At 30.5% G+C, this 19,323-nt stretch overlaps 8 protein-coding genes and 1 non-coding gene across 9 annotated transcripts; 6 read left to right on the top strand and 3 right to left on the bottom strand.

The window, feature by feature from the left end:
• Positions 1-411: 411 nt before the first annotated feature.
• Positions 412-3,843, top strand: RET1 (DNA-directed RNA polymerase III core subunit RET1; the record flags this gene model as incomplete). The annotated part of the gene is made up of 1 exon (XM_046080727.1): positions 412-3,843. One exon carries the CDS (start codon positions 412-414, stop codon positions 3,841-3,843), a length of 3,432 nt encoding a protein of 1,143 aa, XP_045936227.1.
• A 99-nt stretch (positions 3,844-3,942) lies between these two features.
• On the bottom strand, positions 3,943-4,620 carry MEI5 (Mei5p; the record flags this gene model as incomplete). The annotated part of the gene is made up of 1 exon (XM_046080728.1): positions 3,943-4,620. One exon carries the CDS (start codon positions 4,618-4,620, stop codon positions 3,943-3,945), a length of 678 nt encoding a protein of 225 aa, XP_045936226.1.
• A 648-nt stretch (positions 4,621-5,268) lies between these two features.
• SCDLUD_002116 lies at positions 5,269-5,340 on the top strand. Its single transcript has one exon. It is a non-coding gene; the product is annotated as a tRNA-Asp (tRNA).
• Positions 5,341-5,510: 170 nt separating this feature from the next.
• On the bottom strand, positions 5,511-7,637 carry NOC2 (mRNA-binding ribosome synthesis protein NOC2; the record flags this gene model as incomplete). The annotated part of the gene is made up of 1 exon (XM_046080729.1): positions 5,511-7,637. One exon carries the CDS (start codon positions 7,635-7,637, stop codon positions 5,511-5,513), a length of 2,127 nt encoding a protein of 708 aa, XP_045936225.1.
• Positions 7,638-8,231: 594 nt separating this feature from the next.
• Positions 8,232-10,139, top strand: GEP3 (Gep3p; the record flags this gene model as incomplete). Its single annotated transcript, XM_046080730.1, has 1 exon — positions 8,232-10,139. The coding sequence occupies one exon, from the start codon at positions 8,232-8,234 to the stop codon at positions 10,137-10,139; it is 1,908 nt and encodes a 635-aa protein (XP_045936224.1).
• Positions 10,140-10,599: 460 nt separating this feature from the next.
• On the top strand, positions 10,600-12,171 carry VPS30 (beclin 1; the record flags this gene model as incomplete). The annotated part of the gene is made up of 1 exon (XM_046080731.1): positions 10,600-12,171. One exon carries the CDS (start codon positions 10,600-10,602, stop codon positions 12,169-12,171), a length of 1,572 nt encoding a protein of 523 aa, XP_045936223.1.
• A 482-nt stretch (positions 12,172-12,653) lies between these two features.
• RNY1 (ribonuclease T2) lies at positions 12,654-14,021 on the top strand (the record flags this gene model as incomplete). Its single annotated transcript, XM_046080732.1, has 1 exon — positions 12,654-14,021. The coding sequence occupies one exon, from the start codon at positions 12,654-12,656 to the stop codon at positions 14,019-14,021; it is 1,368 nt and encodes a 455-aa protein (XP_045936222.1).
• A 30-nt stretch (positions 14,022-14,051) lies between these two features.
• SCDLUD_002111 (uncharacterized protein) lies at positions 14,052-14,903 on the bottom strand (the record flags this gene model as incomplete). Its single annotated transcript, XM_046076871.1, has 1 exon — positions 14,052-14,903. One exon carries the CDS (start codon positions 14,901-14,903, stop codon positions 14,052-14,054), a length of 852 nt encoding a protein of 283 aa, XP_045936221.1.
• Positions 14,904-16,205: 1,302 nt separating this feature from the next.
• PTP2 (tyrosine protein phosphatase PTP2) lies at positions 16,206-19,322 on the top strand (the record flags this gene model as incomplete). Its single annotated transcript, XM_046080733.1, has 1 exon — positions 16,206-19,322. The coding sequence occupies one exon, from the start codon at positions 16,206-16,208 to the stop codon at positions 19,320-19,322; it is 3,117 nt and encodes a 1,038-aa protein (XP_045936220.1).
• Position 19,323: the final 1 nt, after the last annotated feature.

Here is a 19,323-nt window from a genome sequence, read left to right as displayed (position 1 = left end):
AACAAAATTTGGTGCCTCTTATTAAACGTTCTAGAAAGAGGTTTGAAAATACTAGTAAATTGTTTTGTCAACCCATAAAATTGAAAAGATGGATTAAAAAAAAAATTCAAATTCAAATTCAAATTCAAATTCAAATTCAAATCATTTCGAACGATAATTAACCAAAATTATCTTTTCTTTTTTTTTTTTTTTTTTTTTTTTCCTTTTTATTGTACATATCGATCAAATTAGATTTTTTTTTTTTTTCATTAACGAATTTTTTCTTAATTTATATTACAAATTCTTTGATGGTATCCATTTTAATATTATTTAAAAAATGAAGAAGACGGAGCAGAGCAAAACTATAACTATATAGACGTTGTTAAAAAAAAAAAAAAAAAAAAAAAAAAAAAAAAAAAAAAAACATTGAAAATGGTAAAAGTTGAAGAGGAGAAAGACCATAAACATCTTAAAGATGAAGCATTTGAAGATTTATTAAAACCTGTTTACCAAGGCAAAACATTAACAGATGAAATTAATACTGCAGAAGATAAATGGAACTTACTGCCAGCATTTTTAAAAGTCAAAGGGTTGGTCAAACAACACTTGGATTCTTTTAACTATTTTGTTGATATAGATTTGAAAAAGATTATTGCTGCCAACCAAACCATTTTAAGTGATGTTGATCCAGAATTTTATTTGAAATATATTGATATCAGAGTCGGGCATAAGTCTACTTCCACCATCCAGGAAGACATTGTTCCACCACACCAATGTAGATTAAGGGATATGTCCTATTCTGCTCCCATATACGTTGACGTGGAATATACCAGAGGTAGAAAAATTATTATGCATAGAGATGTAGAAATTGGTAGGATGCCAATTATGTTAAGATCAAATAAATGTATTTTGAGTGGCTGCGATGAACAGCAAATGGCTAAATTGAACGAATGCCCCTTAGACCCAGGTGGTTATTTTATTATTAACGGTACGGAAAAAGTTATTTTGGTTCAAGAACAATTGTCTAAGAATCGTATCATTGTAGAAGCCGATGAGAAAAAACAGATTGTCCAGGCTTCTGTAACTTCTTCGACACATGAAAGAAAATCTAAAACCTATGTTGTTACTAAAAATGACAAAATATATTTAAAGCACAATTCTATCTCTGAAGAAGTGCCAATTGTCATCGTTTTGAAAGCCTCTGGTATTATTAGTGATTTAGAAATTATGCAATTGGTCTGCGGTAATGATAGCACTTATCAGGAATTATTTGCTGTTAACTTTGAAGAAGCCTCAAAATACGAAATTTATACCCAACAACAAGCTTTAGAATTTATTGGAAGTAGAGTGAAAACAGTTAGAAGACAAAAGTTGACCATTTTACAAGAGGGTATAGAAGCAATTGCCACTACGGTTATTGCTCATTTGACTGCGGAAGATTTAGACTTTAGAGAAAAGGCTTTATACATTGCATTGATGACCCGTCGTGTAGTTATGGCAATGCATGATCCTAAAATGGTAGACGATAGGGATTATGTTGGTAATAAACGTTTAGAATTGGCTGGTCAATTGATGTCTTTATTATTTGAGGATTTATTTAAAAAATTTAACAGTGATTTTAAAGCTAACATTGACAAGGTTTTGAAAAAGCCTAATAGGGCTATGGAATATGATGCATTATTAAGCATTAACATACACTCCAATAATATTACGAGTGGGTTAAACAGGGCAATTTCTACAGGTAATTGGTCCTTAAAGAGATTTAAGATGGAAAGAGCAGGCGTTACACATGTTTTGAGCAGGCTATCCTACATTTCTGCATTAGGTATGATGACAAGAATCTCCTCCCAATTTGAAAAGTCTAGAAAAGTTTCGGGCCCTAGGGCTTTACAACCCTCTCAATTCGGTATGCTGTGCACGAGTGATACTCCAGAAGGTGAAGCTTGTGGTTTAGTAAAAAATTTAGCATTGATGACACATATCACCACGGATGATGAAGAAGAACCGATCAAAAAGTTGTGCTATTTGCTAGGTGTGGAGGATTTAACTCTACTAGACTCGGCTTCTTTACATCTTCATTATGGTGTTTATCTTAACGGTACTTTTGTTGGTATAACTAGATTCCCCATTAAGTTTGTTTCCCATTTCAGAAATTTAAGAAGAACGGGTAAAGTCAGTGAATTTATTTCGATTTATACCAATGAACATCAAAAGGCCGTGCATATTGCTACTGATGGCGGTAGAATTTGTAGACCATTAATTATTGTTACTAATGGAGAATCCCGCGTTAAGGCTTCCCATTTACTAAAATTAAAACAGGGTGAGCTACAATTTGACGATTTCCTAAAGTTGGGGTTGGTGGAATATTTAGATGTCAATGAAGAAAACGACTCGTTTATAGCGCTTTACGAGAGAGATTTGAGCAAAGAAATTACTCATTTGGAGATCGAGCCGTTTACGATTTTGGGAGCAGTTGCTGGACTAATTCCATACCCGCATCATAATCAGTCTCCCCGTAATACTTATCAATGTGCGATGGGTAAACAAGCCATTGGTGCTATTGCTTATAACCAATTTAAGAGGATAGATACTTTATTATATTTGATGATATATCCCCAACAACCAATGGTTAAGACCAAAACAATTGAATTAATTGAATACGATAAATTACCCGCCGGCCAAAATGCCACTGTTGCTGTAATGTCGTATAGTGGTTACGATATTGAAGATGCTTTGGTTTTAAATAAGTCTTCTATTGATCGTGGCTTTGGTCGTTGCGAAACTCGTCGTAAGACTACTTGTGTTTTAAAACGTTATCCAAATCATACCCAGGATATCATTGGTGGTATGCGTGTAGATGAAAATGGAGAGCCTATTTGGCAGCATAGACCTTTGGGTCCAGATGGTTTGGGTGAAGTTGGTATGAAAGTAGAAAGTGGTCAAGTGTATATTAATAAGAGTGTTCCAACAAATGCTTCTGATAGTGTACTATCACACCATGTCTCGCAATATAGAGAAACCCCAGTAGTTTATAGAGCACCAGAATCATCTCATGTTGATCAAGTTATGATGTCCGTTTCTGACAACGATCAAGCCCTAATCAAAGTGCTATTGAGACAAAATAGAAGACCCGAATTAGGTGATAAATTTTCCTCTAGACACGGACAAAAGGGTGTATGTGGTATTATCGTTAAACAAGAAGATATGCCATTTAATGACCAAGGTATCTGCCCCGATATAATTATGAATCCCCATGGTTTCCCATCACGTATGACTGTTGGAAAAATGATTGAGTTAGTCAGTGGTAAAGCTGGTACATTAAACGGTTCTTTGGAATATGGTACTTGTTTTGGTGGGTCTAAATTAGAGGAGATGTCGGAAATATTGGTTAACCATGGTTTCAACTATTCAGGTAAGGATATGCTTTATAGCGGTATCACTGGAGAGTGTCTTCAAGCATATATTTTTTTTGGTCCAATTTATTATCAAAAATTGAAGCATATGGTTTTAGATAAAATGCATGCAAGAGCCAGAGGCCCACGAGCAGTGTTAACACGTCAACCAACAGAAGGTAGAAGTAGAGATGGTGGGTTGAGATTAGGTGAAATGGAAAGAGATTGTGTTATTGCTTATGGTGCTTCCCAATTATTATTAGAAAGGTTGATGATTAGTTCTGATGCTTTTGAAGTCGATGTTTGTAATAAATGTGGTTTAATGGGGTATAGCGGCTGGTGTACCACATGTAAAAGTTCTGAAAATATAGTAAAGATGTCTATTCCATATGCTGCCAAGTTATTGTTTCAAGAATTAATAGCAATGAACATTGCTCCTAGATTAAAATTAGATGATGTTTTTACTAAATAAATGCTATCAGGAACACAACATTGACAGTAATAACAAAGGAAAGAAAGAAAAAAGCCATTTAATAATTTTTTATACACAATGCTGAATATTATTGTAAATTTATTTATTTATTGTACCCTTGTTATTTGGGTAATTAAACACATAATCATGATCAACATTTAACATTTTACATAGCTCTTTCATATCAAACTCTTTACGATTTACCAACTTTGATTCTATTTCCTCTATTTTTTTCATTTTTAGATTTTCTAATTCAAGCTTTTTATTTTCAATCTCTTCTTTATAGTCATCTTGTTCTTGAATGCTTAACGCTTGGAAATCTTCAGATTCAGTGATGGTTTTGTATTGGTCATCCCACGAATCATCGAATTGATATTCTAGTTTTTGTTTTTCAAATTCAACTTCACGTTTGATGAACTCATCATATCCTCCCATTTTGTCAAATTTTAAAAGCGTTGAATTCATCAAATAATTTAGTTCGCATTGAATGACTTGATACCACTTCTGGGTTAACATCGTAACTTCCTCTTCCTTTTTATATTCTCTAATAATTTTTAAACATTGTTTTAATTGCTGTTCTTTTTTAGTTAATTCATTTAAAAACAATTTTAATTTAGTAATCTCAGGCCTTAAGTTTTTTGCAGATAAGTGATCTGTTTTAAAATTAAATTCATTACATAGCACCTCATTAGTTTTAATTAGGACACTGGCAGTGTCATGATGGTTTTCATTATCAACCAACGTTTTATCAGGATCAGTTATATTAGGGACTTCCATTTTTGTGTTATTTTTTGTAACTGTTGGTTGTAGTTATTAATTTTTAATCTCTATGTTACTGCTTTAGATTTCAAAATATTTAATTTTTTATTACGTTAATATTTATCCAATATGAGAAGAATGTAGCTTGGGAACTTCCAGTTCGGCGGCTAAATTATATTTAAAGCGGTTAATTTTTTTAAGAAACATTTGGTTCTACAAACGCTGTTATTGAGAATGTGAATTTTTTTTTTTTTTTTTTTTTTTTTAGACTAGGTTATTTTTTTACAGTAGTATATTAAAAAAACAAACAAACAAAAAGCAGTATTTCTATTGAGTTTTTAGTAGAAGATACTCTTACTCTGATAGCGAGTACTTCGTGGAGGTAATTATAGTTAATTCTATTATTAATTGATGTACAGAAGAGTCATTTACTTGACCGGTACCACGTCACTAAACAAACATAACTGGAACTAATGGCAAGAAAAAATTAGAAGAGTATAACAGGAATAATATTTTGGAAGATATTCTTCATGATTGATTTATAGTTTTAAATAATCTTTATTATATATAAAGATCGAAATAGAACAAAAAATTAATTACCATAATCCGAACCCGTAATTATTACGACTAATCCTGAGTTACGCTTACGATAGTAACAGATGATTGTCCGAGATAGTTTAACGGTTAGAATTGGCGTTTGTCGCATGCCAGATCGGGGTTCGATTCCCCGTCTCGGAGGTTTATTTTTTTGATTGTGTGCAAGTTACTTTTTCCTTGTTCTCTATTTTCCATTTTCTATTTACTATTTTTTAATTTTTTCTAATAGAATTAGATATATATTTTGGAACTAACTAGTATACAAATCATATGAAATTTTTTAATAATTATCAAGCCAAGCCAATTTTATTTTATTCATTGTCAGTAGTACTACTTTCTTCAGCTTCATCGTCATCTACTAATTCCCTTTCTTCCTCTGCTTCATCACTATCTTCCACATTCTTTTCAGCATCCTTTTCAGCCAAACTGCTTCGTAAGATTTTCATCTTTTCCTCTTTAACCTCACGTTGAGTAACTACATATGAACCTAATGGAGTTTTTTCCCAATTATATTCTTTCAAAAAGTTATTAACCTGACTGTAATTATTTGGTGTGAAATCAACACTACTTCTTTCTCTCAAAATAAAATTGTTACTGGCATTCAACTTTTCGAGTAACACAGATAATTGCTTATTAAACTTAACATTTTTGCTAGTTTTAATATAACGGCGCAAAGCAATGATTGCCGGTGTAGTTAATTCCGGAAAAGCAATACTCTTACAATATAAGGAATAAAACTCAGCCAATAATTCAATAAATAATTCACCACAACCTTCTTGATAAACTCTAGTGCCTAAATAGGCAGCATTACATTTAATATTATGGTTGAAATCAAATGCTTCTAAGGTACTGCCCTTAGGTTTCTTAGTAAATGTAGTAGATTGCAATATTTCAGATAAAATTGGAAAGATAGGAACAAAAATCCCTGTGTTTCTGGATAAATTAATTAATGATCTACACAAATAAAATCTTAATGGAAAAAACTGAGCAGATGGGATTAACCTGATAACACCAATGGCAACTTGAACTAATGGATAGGCCAATTCTTTCAAACTATTATTTTCCTTTTCTATATTACAATGAGTTGCTAAAACTTTAGACCAAAAATCTATTGAATGAACAAATTGCCAATTATAAATTTTCTTATAAGCTTCAGTTGGTGAAACTTTACTAGCGTTTTTGGAAGTACTAGTTGTAGCATTTATAGAATTCCTTAAGTGTATAGCTAGTTGTCTAATATATTCAAAACCAATTTGATAACCCAACACTGGATCAATACTAAATAATTGCGCGGCCGAATCTTTTTGAAAATCAATAGATGGCATAGTACGAATATTAGTTTGACGACAGTTCTTAATAATTGCAGAATAGGATGATTTTAAAACTAGTTCTAACATAGCGTTCTTAAATTCCTTACATAGTAACAAAAATGTATAAGAAGTTAACTGAACCTCCAAGTTAGAAGAAGTAGACCAAAGCTCAACCACCGAATTAACAATTTCCTTTAGAATTTTCCTATGGGATAGGAAAAAGGGTAACAATTGTTCGGTCGAGCCCAAGATTAATGTAATTGTATCCGAATCAGTAGTATCATTCAACAAGGTAATTAATGATCCTGCATGGTGTTTTAGAATGGATCCTATTTTAGTGGCTATTGGGGTAGATGGAAGTATCCTCACGTTATTTTTGGTTTTGTATGGGCATAGCTTTTCAGTGATAGCGTTGGGCAAATCTTTCAAGGCTAGAAACATCAACTCACTGAATGCAGCTTCATTACTGACAGTATATTTAAAAGATTCAGCGATTTCTTCATTATTCAGATTAACAGCGGCTTTGAAGGCAGAAACGACGTTTCTAATTAATTTTAAGGTTGGTTTTTCCTTTAAAGCTTTATGCCATTGTTTCACCAATTTTAAAGAAACCTCAACCTTTCCATCTTCATCTCTAGTTTCTTTAGATGTATCATTTTTCTGTTCATGGTTTTCTTCATCTTTCTCATCTTCACTGATGTCATCCAACGGATTAGAAGCACTAAATTCTAGGACCTCCTTATCATTTTCTTCCAAATATTTATAAAATTCTGGATCTTTTTCTTTCAACTCATCCATATCGATATCTCCATCTTCCTCTTCCTCAGAACTAGACTCTTCGTTGGACTTTGTTTTTTTTTTAGATGGGGCTTTCATTTTTTGTGGAACATCAAACCCGCCAGAAAAGAAATCATCAACGCTCATATCCTTAAAAACTTCTTCCTTTTTGCTTTTCATGGCAGCTTGTTCCTCTTTGGTTAATTGTGTGTCTTTTTTTTCCTGTTCATTTTTATTACCTCTACGTCCTTTAGTCTTTTGTTTAAATTCCTTGATTTTCTTTCTGTGATCCAAAACATGCTTCAATTGTTTGGATTGAAATTTTTTAGTAGCTTTAGTAACTTTACCCATTGTTTACTTTTTGGTATATTTAGTCTTTTCCTTTAATGTGTTTGAATATTGTCCTTCAGATATCAATACAATATTATTAAATAATAAACTTGGGCAATTATCTTAAAGTAACAAAACGTTGAGTAGAAAAGAGTTTCAATATTTAGAGTAAAAAGATGCTCTTTGCTTAACAAAAGTAATAAGAAAAAAAATTTTTTAACCTGTCGTTTCTTTTTTTTTGTTTTTTTTTTTTGTTTTTTTTTTTTTAACAAGGCAAATATATTATAGCTCTGCGTATTAACTGAGTAAGTAAGTGTACGATATTTTCATTTTGGAAAAAAATATATCTATATGTATATAAAAAGAAACGGTCGGAAAAAAAGAAAAAACAGAAAACAGAAAACAAAAAAAAAAAAAATAGATGGAAAGTCTTCTTTTCTCATCCTTTTTGCTTTTTGTTAAATGCTTCAACTTTTAGATCAACCTTATTTAATCTAAAGATAATCCAAAATCTCGTATATATATATGTATGTTCCTTGGATGTGATAATAGATCTTTGCTCCTAAGAAATAATCTCCCAGAAAGCATATAGTTTATATATACATATCTCATAACATGTTTCCGCATAAACTTGGTGTATTTAGGCAAATAAATTTTAGGACAAGGATTTCTTTACAATATGTGCATTCAAAGCGTTTAGTAACAACAACTGTCCAAAATAAAAACTTGGAATGTTTTTCATGCGGCATTGAATTACAAGACAAAGATCCTAAAAAAATTGGATTCTATATCAAGCCAAAGCCCCAAATAAGCAATAAAATCACCACCATTGAGGATGTGAGATACTTATTATTTTCTCAAGATGTTCAGCAAGCCAAAGAGTTAACAAAAAAATCTGAAGAGTCAATAATATCACATGAAATGATAGATAAAGATGGCAGAAAAAGAATTGTTTGTAAAAGATGTTCTGATGCATTATATCAGAATAAATACAATAAAGAAGAATTCCCCGCATACACTTTGCAAGATATAGAAAATAAATTTTTAAGCAGAACTCACAACGAGACTGCATATATCCATTATATTATGCCATTATCTGACTTCCCACACAATGTTGACAGAGAAATTTTCAAATTGAGCTCCAAATATGCCATTTCTAAAAATAACAAAAGTGACAGAAATACTGATAATCTTTCATTATTATTATCAAAAGGTGATCAATTAGGTAAAAATGAATTTTTTTTGAAACGCAAGGCATTACCATTTTTCAAAATTTTCTTTGAAAAATATTTGCATTTCAAAAGTAATAAAATAGTGGCGTTTTCCGCTTATAAAAATTGGAACGTGTCATCTGTATATTCTCTTTTGAAAAATTCTAAAAACTATTTAATAGGGACTGCTAATGCTGGTAAATCAACATTGATAAATTCTTTATTGAAAAACTATAAAGGATTCAAATTAAATTCTAAAACTTACCAAAAAGTCGATAATAAGCTTAATAAGGGCGATGAGAATACTGAAGATTCTATGTGTCATAATACCGGTATTTTCCATTTACAAAAGGCAGGTGTATCACACATCCCGAATTTAACTAGAAACGCCACTCCCTATATGATAGACAATGAAAAATTGATTTATGACTTACCAGGCTATACGACACAATCGGCTTTACCCTCAGATATCGAATACGATTTATCTAATTACGTTTCTAAAAAATACTGTGATCTAATAAGGAAAACTCATCGCTTTGACAATAGTAAAGTTAACAAAAGACCTTATACTACTTTGAAAGGCACTGAAAATGGTAAGTGCTATACTTTAGGTGGGTTATTTTATTATGTTGCGCCACCCAATACTATAAATAGAGTGACTCAATTCATTCCTGGAGAGTCCTACCAGTTTAAAAATATAGATAAAGGATTGGAGATTCTTAATGAACTGTTAGATACTAGTAATCCTAAACCATACAGCCATCCACTCTCCGGCTATTTTTATGTAAATAGTAAAAAGCTAACGGACAAAAATAACTTTGTTAGACATGTTATTCCACCGTTTCAAGGTGGAATTGAAATCGTGCTAAAAGATATTGGATATTTTCAAGTAACCAGTACTGGTTCTTATAACTATGAAGGATTGCATGAAATTTGGGTACCCAAAGGAATTAAAGTCGCAGTTAGAGAGCCTTTAATGAAGTTAATCGATTTAACATTTGATCGTTATCATGAAGCAATAAAGGAACAAGAAACTAGCAACTGTGAAAATACTAACAAGAATAATGGGAAGAAAAAGAGACAAAAAATTCATTATGATGATTTTTTCCCATCAGACCGTTGCATTATTTCAGACACTTATCCAATGGCACACGAAGAAGATGGTGATTTATTATTAAAAATGAAAGAAATTTTTTTAGAGAGGACTGCTAATGATATAATGCAAAGAAAGTATGTTAATGTAGATCCGCACAGTATTGTTGAAAAGTTACATGAGAGGCCCGTGAATTTGTTTTGGTATTATAAAATTTGAAACATATTTCATTTACCTGTATATAGGATAATATTAACTCTGTATAAAAATATTTTAATAAATAAAGAATAATAATAATAATAAAAAAAAAAAAAAAAACAAAATTTTTTTAATAATTTTTAGACAGTTATTCATGGTAATGTGTGTCATTTTATGTTATATGAAAGTTAATTTAATAGGTTGAAATTTTTTAATTTTTTATTTTTTTAATTTTTTAATTTTTTTTTTCCCTTTATTCCGCTACACGATTATTTGATTAATTACTTTTATATTTATTTTTTTAAATAGTTTTCCCAAATATTTATAGAACAATTAAAACATCTTAATTGATTTTTTATAGGATACTCTAATTGGTTTGTGTCTAAATTTTTAAGTATTACATATACTGGGAAACAGGTAATAGCTAAGCTAACAACATATATTCAAAAAAAAAAAAAAAAAAAATTCAATATATAGTAATATGGGAAAAATTATAGATGACAACAACACTACTGATGATACTGATGAACTTTTTTATTGTCAAAAATGTCATTTACCCTTATACTTGGATAATTCACTATTAGATTTATCTTTAACTCAAATGAATGAGATAATAACATCTTTGCCCCATAAAAATTTAAGATCTAAAAAGATTACACCTAATGATATACCAAAAGAGAGGCTCGAAAAATTACAGTCTGTTAAGCCGATAAACGAACTTTCCAACCCTGAAATCTCTAATTCCTTAGCTTCATATGTATTTTTAAATGATAATAGTAATAAGATTATCGATGGTGGTAGTAGTGCTGATAGTTTGACAAGTAGCGGCAATAATAGTAATATAGATCTTAGTCAAGATATTGACCTTAGTAATATCAACGGGAGTATATCAGGAAACGATTACACAGCTAGTTTATTTTCTTCTTCGAAGTTAAATGGGAAAACAACGCTATCAAGACACTTAAATACACTAACCACTATTTTCAATATATTATCATTTAAAAGCGGTATAGACCATCCTTTGTGTAAAGACTGTTGTGATTTAGTTATAGAAGAAATTACCAAACAACATGGAACAAGTATTAAAGAAAGAGATATTTATCAAAAATTTTTGTATAGATTACAACAAGAAAGTTCATGCATTACAGATGATGATATTGCTAATAGTAGTAATACAAAGGATAAAAAAAACATAACTGAAATCGCCTCTTTAGAGAAAACCGAGTTGGAATTGGTATCAAAGTTAAAAAATTTGGAAGATGAATCATCAAAATTAGACAAAAAATTAAAGGATTTGAAAATTCAAGAGGCCGAGTCTATTACCGAGACAACCAAAATACAGCAGGAGGTTAATCTGAAAAATTTGAATTCATTGGTTTACTGGCAAGATTGGAAGTCTTTGAAATTGGAGTATGATGGTGTTTTAAACAAATTGGATGATTTAAGAAAAATTAATATTTGTAACGAGATCTTCCAAATAACGCATAAGGGACCATTTGGGACAATTAATGGATTGAGATTGGGCGGATATGATGATTTTCCCGTTTCATGGAAAGAAATTAATGCTGCGTTGGGTCAAATAATACTATTGCTCTCTTGTGTGCTAGAGAAATTAAATCTTTGCTTAAATGGGATACAATTAGTTCCACTGGGTTCATATTCCAGGGTTTTAGTACGAGAAGGAGGTGCAGATAGCAGTAAAACTGAGCATAAATATGTATGGAAATCTTATGATTGTTATCACGAAACAAATAGTAGCTTGACAGAGGAAATCAAAAATTTTTTCCAGAAGGAAACGGAATTTGATAAAACTTTAGAATTAATATTGTTTATAACTACGAAAATATTAAATCATTTATCATCACCGACCGAATTACCGTACAATATTGAGAAAGACAAAATAAATGGATTAAGTATTAAGTTAAATGGACAAAAACCCAGTTTTCAATGGACAATGGCATGCAAATGTATGTTAACTAACATAAAATGGCTATTAGCATTTTCCTCTCAGACGACTTTAGCTTCCACAGGGGGCAGTGAAATAACAGCTTAACTCAAGTATTTATGATTCATATACAAAACTTATGTATCGTTTGTTCTGGTGTTAACAATATGTGTGTAAACATCAAATATTGTAATTGCTTATATTTAATGTGTTGCCTTTTGTTTAGAAGATAAACACAAATGTTTAGATTTTTTTTTTTTTTTTTTTTTTTTTTTCTTTTTTTTTTTTTTTTCTCTCCCTTCTTTTTTGTTTAGTATTTCAAACACTCATGTTACTTATCACATAAAGCTTTCTTATCTTTGCTCGCTTCCCACCCCTTTAATTTTATATATACCGAATCTAATCAGTTTTTAACACAAACTACTATTTAGTTTATAAATCCAAGGTATTTACATTAAAAAACAGAACTAATAGTAACACTTAAAAGAATAACGAGAATATATATATACATATAACATCACCACTATTACTAATAATAAATAGAAAGAAAGCAAGAACTAACAGAAAAACAGAAAGATCCTTCGATAAGCATGGGAGATAGTAAAGTAAGAACCAACACTAACGCTAATGGTAATATCATATTTATTAAAGTTACGTTTTTATTTTTGGTCCTATCTACTTTTTTTAAAGTAAGTAATGGAAATTTGGAATGTCCCATAGACACACCCTTAAGTTGTAGCAATAAGACAGTCATTTCAGACTCTTGCTGTTTTGAATATCCTGGTGGTATTTTTTTGCAAACTCAATTTTGGGATTATCAATTGGAAGGAGATAAGGCTGGTCCTTCAAATAAATTCACGTTACATGGGTTGTGGCCTGATAATTGTGATGGTTCATATGAACAATTCTGTGATTCCAGTTTAAATATAAATTATAAGCTTGATGAGATGTTGGGGAATAATTCTAATTTTCATGTACCAGATGTGTTACCTGATTTAACGATTACTGGACCTGAATTATTGGAAAAAATGAGCGTTTATTGGAAAAGCAATACAGGGGATGATAGCAGTTTATGGAAACATGAGTACAACAAGCATGGCACATGTATTAAAACAATGAATCCTAAGTGTTATGGGCGATGGTGGGAAGATTCCCAGAGTTTGAGCAACAGTATCAAGAATACGGCCAATGACAAGGGTGGACTTTTAAAAAATCGGGCTGTTTATGACTATTTTCGTATTTCTGTGGAACTTTTTGAAAAACTGGACACTTACAAATTTTTGATGGAGGGGGGCATAACTCCAAGTATAGATAAGACATATACTAGAGACGAAATTTCAAGTGCTTTGAAAAAACATTTTCAAGGTCATAACGTGTTTTTTAAATGTGACAGCTATGGTGCTTTAAATGAAATTTGGTACTATCATTTAATTAATAGAGGTAGTGTGTTATCTCAAGATTTTACGCCCATTGATTCTTTTAGAACTTATTCTAATTGTCCAATTTCCAAAATATACTACTATCCAAAGGGCTATAAGCGCCATAATCCTACTCCGCCAGGAAAGGGTAGATCTTCAGTAGGCGTAATTAGAATTGGTGGACCTAACGGTGATGGCAGCAATGGGTTTGTCATCCGTAATGGACATTGGATGACCAAAGGAACTCCGGCCAATTTTGAAGTATTTAAATCTACTTATGGAAATTACTATATAAAATCCAGAAGCGGGTATTGTAAAATTGTTAAAAATAAGGATCAAGAACATTTACTCTGTGGTGGTGGTAACAATGTTGGTAGTGCCACTCAATTTGAACTTGAAGAGAAACACGGTTACATTGGATATGGTGGCAAGTTTGATTGGTATAGTAATGATTATCCAAGAAATTCCAAGCAAAGTGTTATATACCCTGGCAGTGGGGGGAAATATACGTTCAAATTAAAATTTACCAAGACGCATTGATATATTTTTTATTTTTTTGTTTAGATTTTGTTAATTATTTATATAGTTAGATGATATTTCTAATAATTGTGTGGTATTATCGTTATAGTTAGAAAAATTTCGGTTGGAATTGCCGCCATTAGAATGATTATTCATGTTTACCTTCTTGTTCAATAAATAGGATGTATTATCGTATGATACATTATTGTTGCTGTTGCCAGTAGAAGTAACCTCGGAAACATTTTTACTTGAGGTGGTGGTATTGATGATAGCCAATTGATCCAACTTATACTGTAAATTATTGAAATTAACATTCAAAGTGTGCGTAACTATTTTTTGCTGTTGTATTTCTTGGGATAATCTGGATATTTGTTCTTGCTGCTTCCTAATAATGTTTAATAAATCTTGAATATCACTATTGGTACGATTATCATTATTATTACTGCTCATATTAATGTTATTATTGCGATTGTAAGCAGTTGCACTACCTACTCCATCACTACTTTTATAAAATAAATTATTATTATTATTATTATTATTATTATTGGCCAAATAAGTATCCTTCAGTTGATTTCGTAGGAATTTATCATATTGTGAACTATTGTGATTTATATTATCATTATTATTTTTAATATTGGTATTATGCAGAGGTCTTAAAATATTAGCTTCTTCTGATATATTGTCTTGAATAAAAAGATTGTTATTAAAATGATTGCTGCCATTTCCATTATTGTTTGTGCTGGAAACTAAATTGTGTAAATTGCGCTTTGATTTTAAATAGTCTTGTTTAATTTTTTTTAATGTTAGATCTATAGTGGGATCATTGAATACACTTGTATTTCCAATACTATCAGGAAGATCATTATTTCTGATGATATTATTATTGCTATTATTGTTATTCATAACTTTATATTCCTCCGGAGAAAAGAAATAAATTAATAGAATATGATTAATACTTAGCGTAACTTTATTGTTCCTTTACTTGTATTTATTTGTTGTCGTTGTTGTTACCAATGCTCTTGATAATTAAAAAAAAAAAAAAAAAAAAGAATTAATACACATATATGTATTATTATTGAGCGTTGAAACTTAGTTGGTTTGTTACTGGCTATAAAAAACCACTAGTAATAAACTAAATAAAATTGATTTCTTGTGATTTAAAGATTTTAAACGAATAACAATGCATAGCTTTGAACCGATTTAACTTTGAAGGATTGTACTGTTGGAATAATTAACGCGTCAACTTTAAGAAATCGTTTTTGTGTATTACCTGCACATATAAAAATACGCGTTAGAAAATAAATATATAAGCTTACTTCCCAAGCTTCGGTAATGATGGTTATTGGACTACAAATTTTTTTTTATTTTTTTATTTTATTTTTTAGATTGGTATTAGTAGAGAAAGCTGGCAGTTTGTACGAGACAAGGAAATTGGAAGACTTTTATAATAAGCTTATATTTCCTTGTGATTTGTTAAAGAGAATTCGGATTTGCTATTGGGGGGGGATTGTATTTTTAGCCGATGTTTAAAAATAAAGATAAAAATAAAGATAAAAATAAAGATAAAAATAAAGATAAAAAGGAGAAAAAAAGAAAGGGATAAGAAACGAAAAGGTATTATTAGAAAATGACGTATTGTCAAGGGGGAAAGGAGATCAGCTCTGGAATTAAAAAAATAAAACAAATTCTAGAACTAATTAGCCAATCAATCGGTCAATCCACCACCGTCTCCTCTGCCCGGTAAGCCGGGATACATTTATTTATTTTTAGAACCGGTGGAAATAATCTCAAACAGAAGAATAAAAAAAAAAAAAAATATTATATAAAACACATTGAAAATCAAAGCCTTCTCTTTCCTTTCAACAAGTAATAAATATAACTTTCTATAAATTCTGGAATTTTAAATCATCATTTGTTACAAAAATCATCAAAAATTATTTTTAATTTTAACTTAAACTTAAACTTAAATTAAATCAAAAGAATTTTACGATTTGGAAAAATAAAATAAATATATAGCTAAATAGTTTTTTTACTTTATTTTATCTTATTTTATTTTTACTTCCTTTAGAGGTTTATCCATATTTTGATATTCCGTTCTACTTCCATTTCCTAGAATAACCATAATATCTTTTTCTTTTTATTTCTCTTCAACACTTTCTCGTTAATAAAAGAATAGTAAATAACTACAACAATAACCCGTTCAAAATGTCATCCAAGGAACAGCTTGTAGGCAACTTGAATACCCTTACCAATCAAAATCCTAATTTACATATAACACAAGGAAGTATTGTCAACAATAATCCGAATACTGATATTGTAGACACTTCAAGTGTTTCCACTTCCAGCACTAATTCCACATCCGTATCCATACGAAACAAAAATACCAATAATAATGATAATAGTAATAGTAGTTCTCCTTTTAGTAATGCTTCCGTCTCTCAATCACCAGTGGACCCCTTTTTTAAAATATATTCCCAAAAATATACAAGAATCAACAATAATGATTTTTCTCCAAATAGTGTTAGTTTTTCACCTGTTTTGGTACCTGGAGATACCAAAACCTGTACCAGCAATAGAAACGACAGTGACAATACTGCCACTATTTTTACTGATATTACTACTGTTTCCCAACCAAATAGTACAAAGTTTGGCATACCAAAGAATACAATGTTTGGCGTACCAAATAGTAAAAAAATTATAGATTTAACTAGCACAGATATTTATGAAAAATATGATTTGGAAATCATAGATTCATTAGCAAATTTGCATAATGCGATAGCAGAGTATACTCCCGGAAAACAATTATTTCTTAATTTGGTTCACCAAGGAATGATTTGTAATAAAATTACAACTAATAAATTATCTTTACCTACTACCACAACAATGATCGATTTATCTTTTCCCAGCACATTATTAAAGAGACCAAATTGTTCACTTGAGAAATTGATTTCTACTTTAAATTCCGAACAGCAAGCCGTATTTCAGAAACAAATAAATCAATGTAACATTTTCATTTTTACAGAGGATTACCAAACCGGGTGTAAAGAAAACACTAAGTCCACTTTTTGTGCAATAAACACCTTTCAACTCATCAATAAATTCATACGTTATTTATCACAAGAAAAATATAACAATAGTGTGTCATCATACAAAATCATATATTATCAAAACAATCAACCAGACATAGCTGCTAACATTACAAATGCTTTACAATCAGATAAAAATACCAATGTTACTACGTTATTGCATAAAAATAATGGTAATGATAATAATAAAATTAATTTAAAGTTACAAATACCATGGGATAACAGGAACACTAACAATAAAAATAAAAACTATACATTTCATACACAAGTTAATAATAACAATAACAACAACAACAACAACAACAACAACAATAATAATAATTCTTTAACAACGACATTAATTAATACGAATGTTTCTAACAATTTTAGCAAATTTTTCAAAAAAGATACCCTGCATTATTCACCACAAAGTTTGCAAAAATATTTTGAATTCCACATTCCACAACTTTTTCAAAAAATTCGAACTGAAAAGAAATTGAGAAGATCATTTGAATCCAATAGGGAGGATTCTAATGAATCTATAGACACAATTATTAAGACTACTAAATTACCTCGTTGGTTGTTACCATTTTTATATAAAACCGAAACTGAAATTTTGTTATATTTGCTAGATAAATATGAAATTTTGGAAAAATTGGAAGATGAAAGATTGGAAAAATGTTTAAATCCTATGGGTTCAGGTAAAAAGTCTGATAATGAAAACAATTACAACGAAAATATCAACAATAGAGTTAATTTGAAAAGATTATATTCTTTGAGAAGTTTACAAAAGGAAAAAAGATTAAAAAAAGTTCAAATAAATAACAGCAATGACACTGGCAGTGACCAATCTACAGCAACTACACCGAGAACATCAAAAATTTCACCCTTTTCTGATGAGGAAGACTCTAACCCAGCAGAATTAATGTTAATAAGTAAGGTCTCTTCTAATTTATCAGGCAAAAAAGAAGATATTGTTGACGTATTAAATAACCAAACAAAAATAGATAATAATTCAGTAGAGGATGATTGCTCATCATCTTCTTTGGAGACCCCGCTAGATTCATACTTGTTAACAGAAGGCATAATATTTTTTAATAAAAATAGGTATAGCAATATTTTACCATATGAACATTCAAGAGTTAAGCTAAGGAGATCCCCAAACATGACAACAAGCTCATCTCCATCATGCAGTACCCAATCGAACAACAATAATATCATCAGTAGTACCGGCATCAATGGTGGCAGTAGCAGTAGCAGTAGCAGTGATAATTCTGGCAGCAAAAATAGTGATATTAGTAACAGTGGCAATAATAACGCATATTTTAAAGCCAGGCATAATGCTAATAGTGCTGGATTCAACGATTATTTTAATGCCAATTATTTGCAGATACCATTGATAAATCCATATTATAATTATATAGCAACTCAAGCACCATTGCCGTCCACTTTTGATGATTTTTGGAACGTAGTTCTTTCAAATAACGCCAAAATTATTATCTCGTTAAACTCTAATGATGAATTGGATTTGAGAAAATGGGACATGTATTGGAATACAGTATCATTAACCAAGTATGATGTTGAGGTAACTGAATGTTGGGAAAACGTTGCGAATATCGAAGGATGTATTTTAAGAGTTTTTAAAGTTACCAGAAAGACCAAGCATTACAACGATGAGCTGGAGGATAAAGACCACATTGTTTATCAATTACAGTATACAAAATGGCTAGATTCATGTTCCATTGTGAGTAAAGAAATATTAAAATTGTACAATGTTAAAAAATTGTTACAAAAGGACGAATTGAAATTTATGGAAAACATTAGGAGATATAAAAATAACCATGAATTCAGCGATTTAATTTTCAAAAAAAAAACATTTGACCGTAATAGTAGTAGTACTTCAATTTATTTAAACAATTTTGATCATGCTGGTAATGGTGCCATCACTGATGATAATAATAACACAAATACTGTTACCGTAAGTGCACCTCATACAAAAAATTCACCTCTGTTGGTTCATTGTTCTGCTGGATGCGGAAGGACTGGTGTTTTTGTCACTATTGATTACATCTTGAACTTGTTTTCCAATTCTCAAGAAGAAACATTGATAGACATTTGGAATTTGCAGGTGGACTTAATTTTCATTATTGTTAATGAATTGAGAAGACAGAGAATATCAATGGTTCAAAATTTAACTCAGTATATAACTTGTTATGAAACTGTGTTAGAATATTTCGCCCAAGAAAGCGCATCATAAT

This window comes from Saccharomycodes ludwigii, chromosome II (genome assembly GCF_020623625.1).
Source record: "Saccharomycodes ludwigii strain NBRC 1722 chromosome II, whole genome shotgun sequence".
NCBI classification, from domain to species: domain Eukaryota; kingdom Fungi; phylum Ascomycota; class Saccharomycetes; order Saccharomycodales; family Saccharomycodaceae; genus Saccharomycodes; species Saccharomycodes ludwigii.
The sequence above is the reverse complement of the archived record's forward strand: the minus strand, read 5'-3'. Positions and strand labels throughout refer to the sequence as shown.